General features: G+C 36.8%; 1 protein-coding gene across 2 annotated transcripts in view; it reads left to right on the top strand.

Annotated features, from left to right (window-relative positions):
* Window positions 1-17,722, top strand: part of LOC144432754 (uncharacterized) — a 73,602-nt gene that overhangs the window by 50,680 nt on the left and 5,200 nt on the right. The window contains exons 1-8 of one of the 2 annotated variants that reach the window (XM_078121037.1): window positions 8,052-8,138; window positions 11,868-12,160; window positions 12,552-12,864; window positions 13,303-13,385; window positions 13,951-14,225; window positions 14,790-14,979; window positions 15,800-15,921; window positions 16,339-17,323. In XM_078121037.1, coding sequence (XP_077977163.1) covers window positions 12,053-12,160; window positions 12,552-12,864; window positions 13,303-13,385; window positions 13,951-14,225; window positions 14,790-14,979; window positions 15,800-15,921; window positions 16,339-17,323 — 2,076 coding nt within the window. In that variant the 5' untranslated portion in view covers window positions 8,052-8,138; window positions 11,868-12,052. Of the gene's footprint in view, window positions 1-8,051; window positions 8,139-11,867; window positions 12,161-12,551; window positions 12,865-13,302; window positions 13,386-13,950; window positions 14,226-14,789; window positions 14,980-15,799; window positions 15,922-16,338; window positions 17,324-17,722 lie in introns of those variants that run through there. The other variant, XM_078121029.1, reaches the window with a different exon arrangement.

The following is a 17,722-nucleotide window of genomic DNA, read 5'->3' on the forward strand; positions in this document are numbered from 1 at the left end:
TTAAATTATGTCATAAATAATGAAATAACAAATAATGATGCACGAGTGCAAGTGTGGTGTACTTAGGGTATTTGTACAAGTACTTACAGTGTATATGAGAGAAAGTGCAGCAGAAAACACTGCAGGCATGAGTGCAAATACCTCTTGAGTACCAACACTAGCACTCATGCCGCATGGGAGTCTGTTACTGCATCCTCATTTGCATATCATTTGCATGCAGGTATGCGATAATGTTTTCGGTATTGCACTGCAGTGCAAATAGCACTAGTATACGCATGCGTCGGTGCAAGTAATCTCTGGTACATATGTAATAATTAGTTGAAATAATGTGACTGATACTAGCCATAACGTGATATGGCTCAAGGCTAGTATTTACATGGCAAGACATAGGCCAGTATTTACATGGCAAGACATAGGCCAGTATTTACATGGCAAGACATAGGTTAGTATTTACATGGCAAGACATAGGTTAGTATTTACATGGCAAGACATAGGCCAGTATTTACATGGCAAGACATAGGTTAGTATTTACATGGCAAGACATAGGCCAGTATTTACATGGCAAGACATAGGCCAGTATTTACATGGCAAGACATAGGCCAGTATTTACATGACAAGACATAGGTTAGTATTTACACATGGCAAGACATAGGTTAGTATTTACATGGCAAGACATAGGCCAGTATTTACATGGCAAGACATAGGTTAGTATTTACATGGCAAGACATAGGTTAGTATTTACATATCAAGACATAGGCTAGTATTTACATGACAAGACATAGGCCAGTATTTACATGGCAAGACATAGGCTAGTATTTACATGGCAAGACATAGGCCAGTATTTACATGGCAAGACATAGGCTAGTATTTACATGACAAGACATAGGCCAGTATTTACATGGCAAGACATAGGCTAGTATTTACATGGCAAGACATAGGCTAGTATTTACATGGCAAGACATAGGCCAGTATTTACATGACAAGACATAGGTTAGTATTTACATGGCAAGACATAGGTTAGTATTTACATGGCAAGACATAGGCCAGTATTTACATGGCAAGACATAGGCCAGTATTTACATGGCTAGACATAGGCCAGTATTTACATGGCAAGACATAGGCTAGTATTTACATGGCAAGACATAGGCTAGTATTTACATGACAAGACATAGGCAAGTATTTACATGACAAGACATAGGCTAGTATTTACATGACAAGACATAGGTTAGTATTTACATGACAAGACATAGGTTAGTATTTACATGGCAAGACATAGGCTAGTATTTACATGACAAGACATAGGCAAGTATTTACATGACAAGACATAGGCTAGTATTTACATGACAAGACATAGGTTAGTATTTACATGACAAGACATAGGTTAGTATTTACATGGCAAGACATAGGATAGTATTTACATGGCAAGACATAGGATAGTATTTACATGGCAAGACATAGGTTAGTATTTACATGACAAGACATAGGATAGTATTTACATGGCAAGACATAGGCCAGTATTTACATGGCAAGACATAGGTTAGTATTTACATGGCAAGACATAGGCCATTATTTACATGGCAAGACATAGGTCAGTATTTACATGGCAAGACATAGGCTAGTATTTACATGACAAGACATAGGTTAGTATTTACATGGCAAGACATAGGCCAATATTTACATGGCAAGACATAGGTTAGTATTTACATGGCAAGACATAGGCTAGTATTTACATGACAAGACATAGGTTAGTATTTACATGGCAAGACATAGGTTAGTATTTACATGGTAAGACATAGGTTAGTATTTACATGGCAAGACATAGGTTAGTATTTACATGGCAAGACATAGGCCAGTATTTACATGACAAGACATAGGCCAGTATTTACATGGCAAGACATAGGTTAGTATTTACATGGCAAGACATAGGTTAGTATTTACATGGCAAGACATAGGCTAGTATTTACACATGGCAAGACATAGGTTAGTATTTACATGACAAGACATAGGTTAGTATTTACATGGCAAGACATAGGTTAGTATTTACATGACAAGACATAGGTTAGTATTTACATGGCAAGACATAGGCTAGTATTTACATGGCAAGACATAGGCCAGTATTTACATGACAAGACATAGGTTAGTATTTACATGGCAAGACATAGGCCAGTATTTACATGGCAAGACATAGGCCAGTATTTACATGGCAAGACATAGGTTAGTATTTACATGGCAAGACATAGGTTAGTATTTACATGACAAGACATAGGTTAGTATTTACATGACAAGACATGGGCTAGTATTTACATGGCAAGACATAGGCCAGTATTTACATGACAAGACATAGGTTAGTATTTACATGGCAAGACATAGGCTAGTATTTACATGGCAAGACATAGGTTAGTATTTACATGGCAAGACATAGGTTAGTATTTACATGGCAAGACATAGGTTAGTATTTACATTGCAAGACATTGGCAGTATTTACATTGCAAGACATAGGCCAGTATTTACATGACAAGACATAGGCTAGTATTTACATGGCAAGACATAGGCTAGTATTTACATGGCAAGACATAGGTTAGTATTTACATGGCAAGACATAGGCTAGTATTTACATGGCAAGACATAGGTTAGTATTTACATGACAAGACATAGGCCAGTATTTACATGGCAAGACATAGGCCAATATTTACATGGCAAGACATAGGTTAGTATTTACATGGCAAGACATAGGTTAGTATTTACATGACAAGACATAGGCTAGTATTTACATGGCAAGACATAGGCTAGTATTTACATGGCAAGACATAGGCTAGTATTTACATGGCAAGACATAGGCTAGTATGTACATGGCAAGACATAGGCTAGTATTTACATGGCAAGACATAGGCTAGTATTTACATGGCAAGACATAGGCTAGTATGTACATGACAAGACATAGGCAAGTATTTACATGACAAGACATAGGCAAGTATTTGCATGACAAGGCTGTACGGCTATATGCTTTCTTATGTAAAAAAAAAAAAAACATGTTGTTTTCCAGGAATGTAAGCTGTAAGTAATTGTATGTATAAAAAAACACATTGATTTAAGTGCTAAAGACAGCTTAGCTTTAGCCTTCTGGGTGGTTGGTTTCCATGTCTACAGGATATCTGTAATGGTTACTAGTAGTAGTGGGAAATAAAAACAGTACCTGTACACTAAATGTAATTGATATGGAAATGGATATGTAGAGAGATTGCTTTGAACTGAACCAATTATTATGACATCTAGTATAGTTACATCCACTGTTGGAGTGTTGCCTGATTAATTAGTCTGTAAAAATCGTGTAACATCAGTGTTTTTGCTAAGGTTAGGGAACATCTATAATGGAAGGAAGGGGGATGTTAAAATTTGCATAGATTTTTGCACCTTGCATCATGCCTGATCACACTTTGTATCTAATCCTAGTATGTACCTACATTTGTATCATAGCTGATCAGTCATGCTAGCTTGTTCCTATCCATACCTAATCATAAGTGTCATGCTAGCTTGTTCCTATCCATGGCTGATCACAGTGTCATGCTAGTGTGTTCCTATCCGTAGCTGATCACAGTGTCATGCAAGTGTGTTCCTATCCATGGCTGATCACAGTGTCATGCTAGTGTGTTCCTATCCATGGCTGATCACAGTGTCATGCTAGTGTGTTCCTATCTATGGCTGATCACAGTGTCATGCTAGTGTGTTCCTATCCATGGCTGATCACAGTGTCATGCTAGTGTGTTCCTATCCATGGCTGATCACAGTGTCATGCTAGTGTGTTCCTATCCATGGCTGATCACAGTGTCATGCTAGCTTATTCATATTCATAGCTGATCACAGTGTCATGCAAGTGTGTTCTATCCATACCTAATCATAAGTGTCATGCTAGCTTGTTCCTATCCGTAGCTGATCACAGTGTCATGCTAGTGTGTTCCTATCTATGGCTGATCACAGTGTCATGCCAGGTCATTCTAATGTGTTCCTATCCATGGCTGATCACAGTGTCACACTAGCTTGTTCCTATCCATGGCTGATCACAGTGTCATGCCAGGTCATTCTAATGTGTTCCTATCTGTGGCTGATCACAGTGTCATGCTAAGTCACAGCTAGTGTGTTTTTCTATCCATAACTGATCTCCTTTACAATGTACTCTCCATTTATTACTGTAATCTAAGTCTCATATGGCTTTTACTCACTTTTATTGGAATAATGATGAAAACACACAAAAGCTCATTATTGTGTGCAGACATACAGGCTAGGTTTCCTGAAGGCAATGATATTATAGATTATATAGCTACAGAGGTCGTCAGGTCACATATTCTTTCACAAAAACCATGAAAATTTAAAAGTTGCTTTCATAACACTGACTTAATAGCAGTAGTATCATTTTCAGATATGAAAGGGTTAATGACATGAATCTAGAACGACTACATTTATGATTAGATATGAATATTTCTGATAATTTTTAGCACAACTGAACTTGTTCAGTAGTGGTATAGGGATCGCCCGGCGTCTGTCTGTCTGTCTGTGTGTGTGTGTGTGTGTGTGTGTGTAAACAACTTAAAGTCAAAAACCGCTGAACCGATTGCCACGATATTTGGTGGGTCCATTACTTTGGGTGTCTAGTTGGGAAATTGTTCAAATCAAAATGATCGCATGACAGGTGTGTGATTTGGGTCAAAAAATGTGATTTTTGGTCAAAAAACTTAAACTCAGAAACTACTGGGCAGATTGGTGCGAAATTTGGTGGGAACATTCTTAAGGTGGTGTAAAGTAAGATTTGTTCATGACGGGATGATTCCATCAGTGATATGCAAATTAGGGCTAAAAATGTGTCTTTTTGGTTAAAAATCTATAATTCTAAAACTACTGAGCAGATTGGGCTGAAATTTAATGGGAATGTATCTAGGGATGCATGGACGAAGAAATATTAAGCTTACCATGATTCCATGAGTGATATGCAAATTAGGTGTAAAAATGTTCATTTTTGGTCAAAAACTTATATCTCAAAAAGTACTTGGTCAATTAGTCTGAAACTTGGCGAGATGTTTCTGAAACTGTTATTCTGCAGATTTTCTTAAAAACATTTTGACAAAATTGGCCCTAGCGACCATGACCACGCCCTTAGCAACAACCAAATGGCAGTATATTTTGGTCAAATAACAACATCATCTGGTAAGCAAGTGAGTAAACGTTCAAAAAATGTATGCAAATACCCTAGCAACCATGACCACGCCCATAGCAACAGCCAAACGGTGGTGTATTTCACAAAGATAACAACAGGGTTTAATAGCTAATTGAATAAACATCCAAAAAATGTATGTAAATTTGCATAGCAACAAGACCACGCCCATAACAACAGCCAAATAATCACGTATATTGCAAAGATAACAACAGGAATAGAAAGACAGATGAATTAACATTTAAAAAATGTATGCAAATATCCTAGTAACCATGACCACGCCCATAGCAACAGCCAAACGGTGGTGTATTTCACAAAGATAACAACATGGTTTAATAGACAATTGAATAAACATTCAAAAAATGTATGTAAATTTTCCTAGCAACAAGACCACGCCCATAGTAACAGCCAAATGATCACGTATATTGCAAAGACAATATCAGGAATTCATACACAAGTGAACAGAAACATACACAAATGTATGCAAATATATCTAACAACATGACCACGCCCATAGCAACAGCCAAATGATAGCATTTATCAGAAAGATAGCAACATGGTTGGATAGGCAACTGGATAGTTATTCAGCAAATAAACACCTATTGTTAGCATAGACTAGCATATGGATAAACATTTTTAAAAACTACAGTTGTGCTACAACGCCATTGGCGGTATTTTTTTTTATCAGATTACCACTGAAACTGAGGTTGGAAATGTACAACATGATCAATTTCAGTTTATTGGTAGTATAAGCTATGTTGCTGTGTTACGAGGGGAAATCCATTATCCAAGTGTAATTACATATATATCTGACAACATTTCCACTCTCCTGGGTGATTATGTAGAATAGGTGAAACAGACGTTTGCTGTTTTTTTGTATGTATTAAGATCAGTGGTTTGAAACCAGGGTAATCTCTAGTCAGCACTGTTGTGTTGTACTGCTATTAACTTTAAAGGGAGTGAAAGACATTAATGTAACTATGACCAGTTCTGTACTTAAGTGAAAGGTGAAGGCTTCTAATACAACAACAATTCATATGTGTGTATATAATATAGAATGGTAGAATTTGAGTTTTCTACCTCTGCTACTTACTGCACTATCAGTGATAGTATTTGTGTGTGTGTGTGTGTGTGTGTGTATGCAGTGTGTTTGCATGTCTGTCTGTCTGTCTGTCTGTATGTATGTATGTGTGTATGTATGTATGTGTGTATGTATGTGTGTATGTGTGTGTATGTATGTATGTATGTATGTATGTATGTGTGTGTGTATGTGTGTGTGTATGTATGTATGTATATGTGTATGTATGTATGTGTATGTATGTATGTGTGTGTATGTGTGTGTGTGTATGTATGTATGTGTGTGTGTATGTATGTATGTATGTATGTATGTATGTATGTATGCATGTGAGAAAATCTTTTTAATGCAAATGAATGCCACAGATGTCAATATTTATGTCAGTGAAACCATAAACCATGATAGAAGTGCAGTCACCCCTTTGGAGAACAACTACATGTATGTAGTACTAGTAGGATGGATTACAAATATATTGTTATCAATGGTAATTAGCTAATCTAATCATCTCTAGTTTCACATACTGAGTAAAGCTGCCATTTTTTGCCACTATTCATACATTACATGTATATGGTTCTAGTATTAGATATAATATGACACTATGAAACAGAATATTTTATAAGCGCAATGTAGAATATATAGAACCTCTTTCATTCTGTAAGAGCTAATAAAGCTCATAATATTGACTTTGTGGAAGTTTAGATTTTCTTCGAAATCTCCCAACTGTTTGTTTTTCACTGCTAATGTAATTATAATGTGTATAAAGTAAGCATTTTGAGTGATCTATGTAAGATGATTAATGACCCTGATATGAGGAGAGTCAAGATACTTTATTCCATCACCTGGCCTAGATATTCATTGATATATTTATTCTGCATGTGGTAGCATTGTGCTGTTTTGATAACATCAAAGTAAAATGCACAGATCTCAGAACATCTCTTGAAACTTTTGCTGTAACTTTGATCGATAAAAGTTCAACTTGTCCTTAATTAAAAATCAAGAGAAAAAATCTAAGGTCAGCATACAAATTTTTTTACATAGGTCAAAAAAGATATGAAAATTTAGTAATTTTAGAATCCAATATGGCCGCCAAACATTAACTCAGTAGGAAAATTTAAAGATTGTCGATTTCCTTGAAATTAAGACGATGAACCCCAAAATGTCTTTTTATTGTTTCAGAAGGACCAGGGAACATACATGTATGACAAAGTTGGAGAGATTTAATTAATTTTGATTGTCAGGGATATTTGTCGTTAAGGTGCATTCTGCTTGAAAAATTGGTGAGGGTTTCTGTTTAGTTGGGGTACAATACATTGTACATGTATAACATGAAAGTGTATGTGATTGCAGTGTTTTGTCCAGAAAGTGTGATTGTCGATTAAAAAATCAGTCATCTTTAAAAACATGTGTTTGACAATTTAATCTTTTCTAAGTTTTAAATAGTTGTGAAAATAATGTTAGTCATAGAAAGTGAAACTCGGTCCACATTGGCATTTATATAGAAATGGTATTCCTGTACTCAGTGGCGGCCATATTTTAGTTTTACATTTCTGTCAAGCATAATATTATTATAGTTATTTACTCTGCTTTGTTGCCTTACTTACAAGGTAAACAATGGTATTAAAACGCCTGCCACACATCTTCCAAGATAGCTTTCTCTCAAATATAATTGGCATGTCAAGGGTCAATGTGTCACAATAGCGTAAAAGCACATGGGGGTGAGAGTTTACGATTTGTGGTACACGTGATGATGAGTGTTATTTTCGGTATCGATGAAATCACTACACTGCAAGTAGATCTCAAGTGGAAAATCACACCAGAAGGGACATGAACAGTCAGTCAGCTATGCTCACCACAATAACCGTGAGTAGTGGCGTATGTTCTGCTCCACTAAGCTTGAAGTCATGTATATAGAGTAATTACTGCATACATACATTGAATGGCTTTAACGTACATGTACAATGGTTAGTGTATACTACTTCTACAACTACTACTATCAATTCTGTGAGTAGATATTCAGATTATAACGATGAGAAGTATATAACGTGTTGATATTATAGTATTTAGCAAACCCTTACAGCATTTACTGAATATTAAGTTAGTTTACACAAAATACACACACACACACACATGGCGACACACAGATACGTGATAATGTTCAAACATGGCTTTTTTTTTCTAAATAATCTAATATGGTCGATGCCTGTACGTCCTAGTTTATGAGGTTGACCTCTCTGTAAGTATACTCAGTGTAAATCTTCATCGTCGGAAAAAAACAACCCAAAGGATACATTTTCACTAGTCCAGCTATCCCATTATTCATATATCTCGATCAGTCTAGTGAGGTGTGTTTTACATGAATTGTTTATGGTACACTGCATGTACATAAACATTATACAGTGTATGGCTAGGGTAATAAAGTGCACGGCTAGTAGGGTAAATTACATGTATCGAGGTCTGTGTATAAGTAATAGTACCCTAGTTATTTTTAACTTCTTATACTGATCATTGAACCACTGTTAGGTTGTGATTAAACAATACCTTCTTTATTTCAGTCGCACAAAAGCTGTATTTTCAACGTAGTAGGTTATTTGACGAGTTTCCCCTCGTATAAAAGAAAAAAATGCAAATAGCATGAATGGCTCTTTACCTAATATTTGCTAAAGTGTATAGTGGCTAATCCAATCTACATTGGAAACATGAATATGTCTAATTTAAGAAACATGAATAGCGTCACGTTTGTCTTTTGTCATTCGTTCAGTGTATAGACAGTTGAAGTGTGCCAAATATACTGCAGAAATAGAGGTAGTGTGGTGTTTCAACGATTGGACATAACAGTTTCGTACATACAGATAAATACATACAAACTAACATAAGAGACCAGAATGTCGTCTTTATTTCAGTCGTACAAAAGCTGTATTTTTTTTTTAGAAGGATCCTGTACCTAATCACATTGACAAGAGATAAAAATTTATTATTTTACAGTGGAAACAGTTATTCTTTTACAGTGGAAACAGTTACTAAGTTCTAGTGAAATAAATTGCACATGGACTTGATGGTTTGAATTGTTTACTGATTAGCAATGGGCTTGCTTTGTCTGCTTCTAGTGTAGTACATGCCATCTGTGTGACATGGGTCACCTTGGGTTGCAAGTTGTCTGTTTGTATAACATTGTAGTGTGTCCTATCAGTGAAACACCATACCAACCCTAGCCTGTTACTGGTGTAAAAACATATCTTTTCCTTATAATCTAAAAGTAATAAGCGTAGCGTAATGATATGACACACACAGTGTTTTTGCTACTGTTGGGAAACCATAGTAACAGCAAAGGAGAAAGAGAGGGAAAAGTTGCATAGTTTCCCATACAATGTACAATAGTTTTGTTTGGTTGGAAACCTTGGTAAAATTACTGGGGAACCCAGGTAGGCTTTATCTGCTTACAACCCTTAATGATGAAGCACTGATACACATGTACAGATGTTAGGTTGTAGTAGTACTACTATGTAGTTTACTATGTAGTAATTGTGCACAAAGTCAGTCTATCAAATGATGGCTTTTGTCTAATTTATGATGATTTACATCAAGTTACCATGGTGACAACAGTATTTTACTAGAAGAGAGAGAGAGAGAGAGAGCGATGAGAGTTTTTATTCATGATATTTGATGTTGTCTACAAATCCAAATTATACACATGTCAATTAGTAAGTCTTTATTATTACCTTCGTTAGTGATGTTTCTTTTCAAATTAATGATTCCCTGCAAGGAAGGAATGAAAGGGTTAAAAAAAAAGTGTAGATGGTTAAAACTTGATGTTTGTAAGCTTTAGTGGGGGGACTTATGATCTTGACGTTTTCAGTATGTGTGTGTGTGTGTGTGTGTGTGTGTGTGTGTGTGTGTGTGTATGTATGTATATAACATTGGATTAGATTTGTGCACAATACTGATGGATAGTCAAGTGAATGAACATTCATAAAATCACAACTTTAAATGAATTCAATATCGTCAGCTGTGCTGCAATATCATTGGTGCTACTTTTAAGTAACACAGTGCTTGAATTAATGTGATTTTTAAAATGTTTTAAATAGTTGGGTCAGGGAAAATAAGAGATGGGAATGCAGTTGTATAATGACTATTGTCAAGTCATCACCACAGAGAGGTGTGATATGAGTAGGAGATGTAACTCAGCCCTAAGGTGCCTCGTTGTATTTCCTCTACATGTACAGCCAACCAAGTTTCATGTCTTGGTATTAAAATACATGTAAGCTTCTAAAACCTTAAATAAATGACTTGACAAAGTCTTCAGCCGTAAGGTATTGTGTGTCGTATGTCGTGAAATGTCATCTCCCACTCAGCCCCTAGGTGCAAGTCAATTCTTGTATGATATATAGTTGGTCATTGGCATTATGGCAAGTTCTACATGTTACATTGAGTAGTAGCTCTTGAAGTAAACATCAGACATTTGAGATTTGTGTGTCATCGTTATTATGTGTTTTGTGTCACTGTCACTGTCAGGCCATTAAGTAGATTATATCTACCTGAGTTCACTGGGGTTCCTCGTATGGGAATCTCTGCATTCAGTTTTACCAGATTTTCCCACCTGTTGTGTGATTTCTGAATCCTTTAACCCTTTCAGGACTAGAAACTTTCCCGCCAAAATTACAAAAATTCTTGTTTCTCTGTAATTTTTAGAAAAAGATCAACTTTATTTTAGACCAGAATTCAAGAAATATTACTTCCCAATGAAGTAATATTCTTAAATTTTAGAAAATGTTCTTACAATCAAGTTTCTATTTATTCCAATGTCGTCTCTAAGAATGAAAGGGTTAATAGCAAAAGGCACTTGTGTCACACATGTATTTAGTAAGTACCGTAAACTTGGAAATTTTCGCTTAAGACTTATTGGTGCTAATTTCGCTCGAAAACAAAAACACAAAAATATGTAGCAGCAAAAATTATTTTTTGTACATGAAAATGATGAACACAGTTTACTAGTCTTGTTATTTGTGAAAATCAGTCTTTAAGAATTAGCTGAAGACTGTAAAATCGCAAAATTTTCTTGTAGGGAAAAAAATGTCTATTTATAGTACATGTATGTAGTACATACATTGAAGCCTTGTTCACACCTAATTACATGTACAGGCACTCTTGGCACCTACCTTATGGTTGGATGTATTGTGTTTTAATACCCATAGGATGGTACACGCTTCACATCATAAGTGTATCATCGTATGTTGTAGAACTAGTTCATGATGATATCAAAAAAAAAAAAATTGTTTCCTCACTAAGGAACCATATTTTGTAGTTAAATGTTACAAGTACTTCTGAACTTTGAGTGTAGATTACTAGGTGATATATCTAGCTTTCAGGTTGGAACTTCTACAAAAAAGGTCGTGATGGTTTCAGGAGACTTCCTGTAGCCTAGATGTCTCAAGTGAAGGTTGATAGTTGGTATTTGTGTGGACATGAAATCCTCCAAACTGCTTCCTAAGGGAGGAGTACTTACAAAGGTTTTAATACCCACGTAACAAGAAATGTGACATTTCTCATATGTTAACTTACATTTTTTTTTCACTTTTTTTTTTTTTTTTACAGAAGTAAGACATGCCCATGCACCCAGCCTACCTACACCTACCGCCTCACCCATTTGTTACCCACCACCAGCATCGTCTCCGACTGGCTCCAATGATAGTTGTAGCAGCTCCAGTGGTACCACCACAAGTACCACCAGCAGAGTACAGACACAGTCCAACAATGTAAAACTTAAAAATGTCACCAAGATGATCTCCACTGCCAAAGCAGCCACTGTGCGTGCTTCATCTCCGTCAGTCCGAACACCATCACCACTAACTACTAAACTAAGCAGTACTCCACCCAGCACACCAAAGGTTCGTACATTTATTGTTAAAATCCACCATTTTTCACAATATAAAGGGGCAGGCAATTGATAATAATAATAATAATATATGAATTTCCTACACCTATAGAATCAAATAGTACCTTTTTGGTTCTGTTTGTATCGTTAATTTTGACCGTGGTCTTGACGTTTAGAGACATAATTTAAAAAACAAACCATATCTGTTTTTCATCCAGCAGACTAAGAGTAATTCATTAAAGGGGTTGAGTGGGTGGTGGGGAGCTGTGTCGCCATCAAAGACTTGTCCTTTAAAAGTGTATTTTTAGACATTCTGTCATTAATGCAGCAAACTCACAAAATTGTTTGATTTGCATATAATTTTTCTCTAAAGAGAATGTCCTGGTTCAATTGAATTTTCACAGACGATGCCACCACAAATCAAGAAAAATCACACAGCTCCCTTTGTGAGAATGGAACAAAGTCCACAGGCGCAGGCCGAGTTAGCCAGCATAAAGAAAACACTGAGTGTAGCTGAGAAGAATGGCAACACGAACTCTAACAGTAACGTCAATAGCAATGCCAACAGCAACATTAACAGTGACAAGTTGACTAGTGTTACCACAAGCAATGCCAAAAGTTCTGCTGGTAAGAGTGGCGGCGGCGGTAGTAGTGGTGGTGGTAGCAGTACAAGCTCAAAGAAGTCCTCTTCTCCTAGGAAGTTACTACCTTGTAAAGGTAGGTACATCTCTGACCAGTATGTTAGCTGCATTAGCCTTGTATCATACTATTTTGACACACAAAGTCACCAAATAAGTATTGCAATCTTGGGTGTGGTCAACCCTTTCTAGAAGTGGTTCTAGCCAACTTATTCCAGATTAAACCAGTTGAAACTGGTTTAGGGTTTGCATGAATCAGTTGTTACTGCTGGTGTGTGGGTACACATTGTAGAATGTGCAACCTTTGTATTGCAAGCGTTTGTAATTTGACAAGTAAATGTAAAGTTATGTGAAATACTTAGTGCTGATTTATTTGTGAGATATTTTGAAGTAAATCATATGATATTGATTGCAATAAATATGTAACAAACTATGAAATGGTTATGTTAGATTTTTTGTACGTTCAATGTTGCAGGTAACACTGAGATAATTTATGTATTTTTTTCCACCAATACAGATAGAGAATTTGATGCCAATAAACATTGTGGAGTTTGGCTGAAAGACATACAAAAACATTGTACAAGATCACTAACATGCAAGGTAAGTCAAAGTTATCTTCATACATTCAACTACTCACTATTAAAAAGTAGTTCAGGGGTTGTGTGGACTACGCCGTGTAGCATTTTCTAAGATCTTCTATGTAAAATGTCACTCATGAATATTCATTGTGCAACCATGAATAATTATTTCTGCTGACTCCCATCATACAATAACCCATAACAAAGATACCCCATAAAAAGGCACAAGATCAACTTGATGTTTCTCTGAAATCACAAGTAATTGTAGGTGATGTAAAATCATGAAATGATTCTCCAGAACCAATACTTTATGAAAATGTCTTTATTTCCTGGAGTGGTGTTGCCCTTTAACCGTCTTTGCCCACTTCAAACCAGTCAAAAACTAAATTTCTGAATTGTTTATTAAATCCAATTTTAGAAGAAGGGCTTTAGGAGAAATTGGATAGTGAGGGACATAAAGTAGTCCACTTCATATTCACTGTAATGTCTAAAAAATAATGGATGTACCTTCATTGTCACCTTGTCCCAGTACATTGAAAACATGGATTATTTTTATACACAAATTCTTTTTTCTGTTTTGATGACAGACTCATGCACTGTCACTGAGGAGAGCAGTACAAGGCAGGAGGAAACCGTTTGATGAACTCTTAGCAGAACACAGGGCCAGGAGAGAGAAGGAGCTTCAGGAAAAGGGCTTGAGTCAGGCTAAATTACAACAGCAACATAAACAACAACAGCTGCAGAAACAGAAACAACAGCAGCAGCAACATCAAGATAATCAGACTGGAAAGAGTTCATCGGCTAGTGTGACAAAAACACCATCACCACCAAAGACTTCTAGTTTAACATCTCACCCTCACAAGTAAGTGTTACAGAAACACATATGTGTTACTTCATCACATGGTAATGTTTTTCACATCTGTTCTGGTTGATAAATAATAGTTATGTTATTGTAAACTGAGATTCTGTTTCTTGTCATCAACTCTGTTATTGCATTGTGTCATCAACCTCTGTGTTGTAATCAATATCAATCCTTGTGTGATCATCTGATGATGTCATTGTCATCAATCTCTAATCTGCATTGTCATCAGTATGTGTGTTGTTGTCATCAATCTCTATGTTGTCATCAGTATGCATGTTGTCATCAATCTCTATGTTGTCATCAGTATGTATGTTGTCATCAATCTCTGTGTGCTGTCATCAGTATGTATGTTGTCAACAATCTCTGTTGTCATCATGAATCTTTGTTCTCATCACTATGTGTGCTGCCATCATGAATCTCTCTGTTGTCATCATCAATCTCTGTGTTGTCATCAATCTCTGTGTTGTCATCATCAATCTCTGTGTTGTCATCATCAATCTCTGTGTTGTCATCATCAATCTCTGTGTTGTCATCATCAATCTCTGTGTTGTTGTCATGTTGCAGGAGGCCATTACATTCTACATCTGGTGTTGGGACAGCAGAAAGGCAATCATTGAGTAGTGCTGCAGTGGGCACATTACAACATCAATCAAACACAGCAACAGATACTAGATCAAGTGATGGAGAATATGATGCAGCCGATGACTTGGATAATTTCTGTCCATATGTCACTCATCAACCAAAACCTGCTGCAGTAAGTAGCCAATATCATGTTATCAGGGTGTCGTCTAGTAAAAAGACAAACTGTAAGTTTTTGTAGTGGGTCAAAATGATGACAACTAGGTTTTCTTGTGAGTCACCACATAGTCTCAGAGTAAGAAAGATAGGGGAACACCAAATTTTGGTTGGTCACAAGAAATTACTGTGCATCAGTGGGGACGTCAAATTGGGTGAATAGAGGGCATACTTCAAATATAAAAAGTGATGGTTGAAAGTCAATATAGTCTTTTTACTATAAGTGTCTCAACCTTATCCAAGGCTTCTGAAGGCAAGGATGAGAGGTGGCGGCATTGAAGGGGGGGGGGGGGGGGGGGGGGGTGCATTGAGTGAGAGGTTTGGTGGAGACATTAAGTGGGAGGGGAGACTTGGAAAATGAGGCTAATACAGCAAATGCTCAGTGGTATCCTGTTGCAATTGAAAGTGAACAAGTGATAATGGAAGTCAATACTTCATTTATTGTGGGTCCCTTGTGGAGTGCTTGTATGTGTCATAACAAATCTACTGTAACTTTCCCCTTTGCAGATATTTTGAGTAGAATTACTAGAAACAGAAAAATCTTCCAAAAATGTTGACCATCAGACTTGCAGTGATTAGTTATATTTGTTTATACACAGTTGTTGGTATATAAACACTCTCCTTCGCTGTTCCCTTTCTCACAGTGCTACCCCACCCCGTTATGTGCAGTGTTGTACAACTAATGTACTTTGAAGTGTACAGGTCTGGAACATCATTGCATGTTTTGTGTATTGTTTTTTGAAAAAAATGAGTAAAAATGTTGATGTTTGTTATTTCAGATGTGTAGTTTTGGTGCCAGACTAATGGGAAGAGGGTGCTATGTGTTCAATAGAAAGACGGATCACGTTAGGTCAGCATTTATGTCATTGGTGGAAAGACATCTCCATCCACCACCATTCAAGTAAGTATCGCAGTAATAAAACTACACAGCAAAATGTTGTCTTTCTACTAAAGCAGAATATGATTTTAATTGAAATTTTCCTTTTTTTTAAAAAAAAAAAGATTGTGAGCTGACAAATCTCAGAGTAGTGAAAGACTGTTGGGTTGTATTATCAAGCTAAAAAATAGTGTGAAAAATCTATACTGGTATTCATGGGCTAGAACTATACCAGATTTTTATTGTGGCTGTTAGGATTGAACTTACTTAGCTCACCATTGGTAGGGGCATACTGATAAAATATGTGTATTTGAATATGCTAATTAAAATGATGATGTCACTATATTAGGTTGGTAAATAGATAGCTGTTGCTATGGAAACAGGTTGAACTTTGTTTTTTTCTTGTTCAGCATGATCTACAAAAACTTTTGCTTTTTTCAGGAAACTGTGTGTCGCTACTAAATCTCCCCTGAGTGGTGGGCTTGGAACACATGCTGTACCTGTTGAATACGCAAACGCAACAAGTATTTCTGCTGCCTCAAGTGCCATAAGTGGGAAAATAATGCCGTCAATGGCAAACGGACCACTGAACAAGTCACAGAACAATAGCAAGAAATGTAAACCGAGTAATAAGCAAGCCAAGGCCAAAGACACTCATCCGACTTCTAAATCCAAAGCACGGAGAAAGAGTGGTGGTGGTAGCGGCGGCGGTGGAATCTGTCCGGCTAATGTGATGCCTAGTTTAAATGCAGGACCAGTTGCAATTCCACTATCCGCTGGAAATGCTACCGGATTTAGTATTAATCCAGCCACGTACACGGATATGACTCCGAACATCCTGTCAGCCAGTACAGGCAATCTAATCAAGGATCTAAGTATTGTTGTGACAAATATTGATGCAAACGTCAACAGTGGTCTAACGCCAGGACAAGTCATCAACGGTGTTGGCGGCGGCACCACTACAAATCCACCAGTGCTTACTACCAGTACAGGTCAACTGGTCACTTCTAACATGTCAGGACATCTTGCCACCGTGGCTAATCCACACTTTACGGCAGCGGGACAAACTTATCAGATTTCTCAAACGGGACAACAACTGCCAGCTGGCGTCCCCATCACTAATATCAACATTGCCACCAGTATGCAAGGAAGTGTAATAAACACTGTCAGTGGAGAGAAAAAATTAACAAACGTTGCCACGGGCAAAGTCAGCAGCAAAAGCAATGCAAAGTCTCGGAGTAAGAGCTCCACCAATAAACAAAGCAACATGACACGTGTCCATAATGTATGGCAAAGTCCAACAACTAGTGCTAATGTGTCTAGGACTGAAAATACTATATCTTACGATGCAAATAGTAATGGACCATCATCAGCTCAGCCTAGCCCTAGCTCAATATCAACAACACCAAGTCCACATTTTAGGCCGGTAAGTGGGATGAAATTAGTCAAGCAAATAGTTTTTGTGTGGTTGTCAAGAAATAGTATTTACTTGTTTTGTTGTTACCTCCCCAGCCCCTCTGTTGCTTTCCCTAAAAAGTAAGCAAATTGTGGTGGGATTTATGATGAACAAAAAAGAAAAGAATATTAAGACATACAACTTGAGGGCACCTGTCTATTAAGATATTAGATGTGGCACCAGAGGGCGCCAGACTAGATTAGACTTTAGAATGAAATTGTTAGTGGGCATGATTATAACATAACATCAACTTGTATCAAGCAGTTTATATTCAATTTCCATTGGAAAGATAAAAAAAAGCACTCAAAGTACCAGGATGTAATTTAGGATATGTTTGTACATGTACTTCCAATTTTAAATTATTAGATG

Source organism: Glandiceps talaboti, chromosome 1, assembly GCF_964340395.1.
Source record: "Glandiceps talaboti chromosome 1, keGlaTala1.1, whole genome shotgun sequence".
In the NCBI taxonomy this organism is placed as follows: Eukaryota; Metazoa; Hemichordata; class Enteropneusta; family Spengelidae; genus Glandiceps; species Glandiceps talaboti.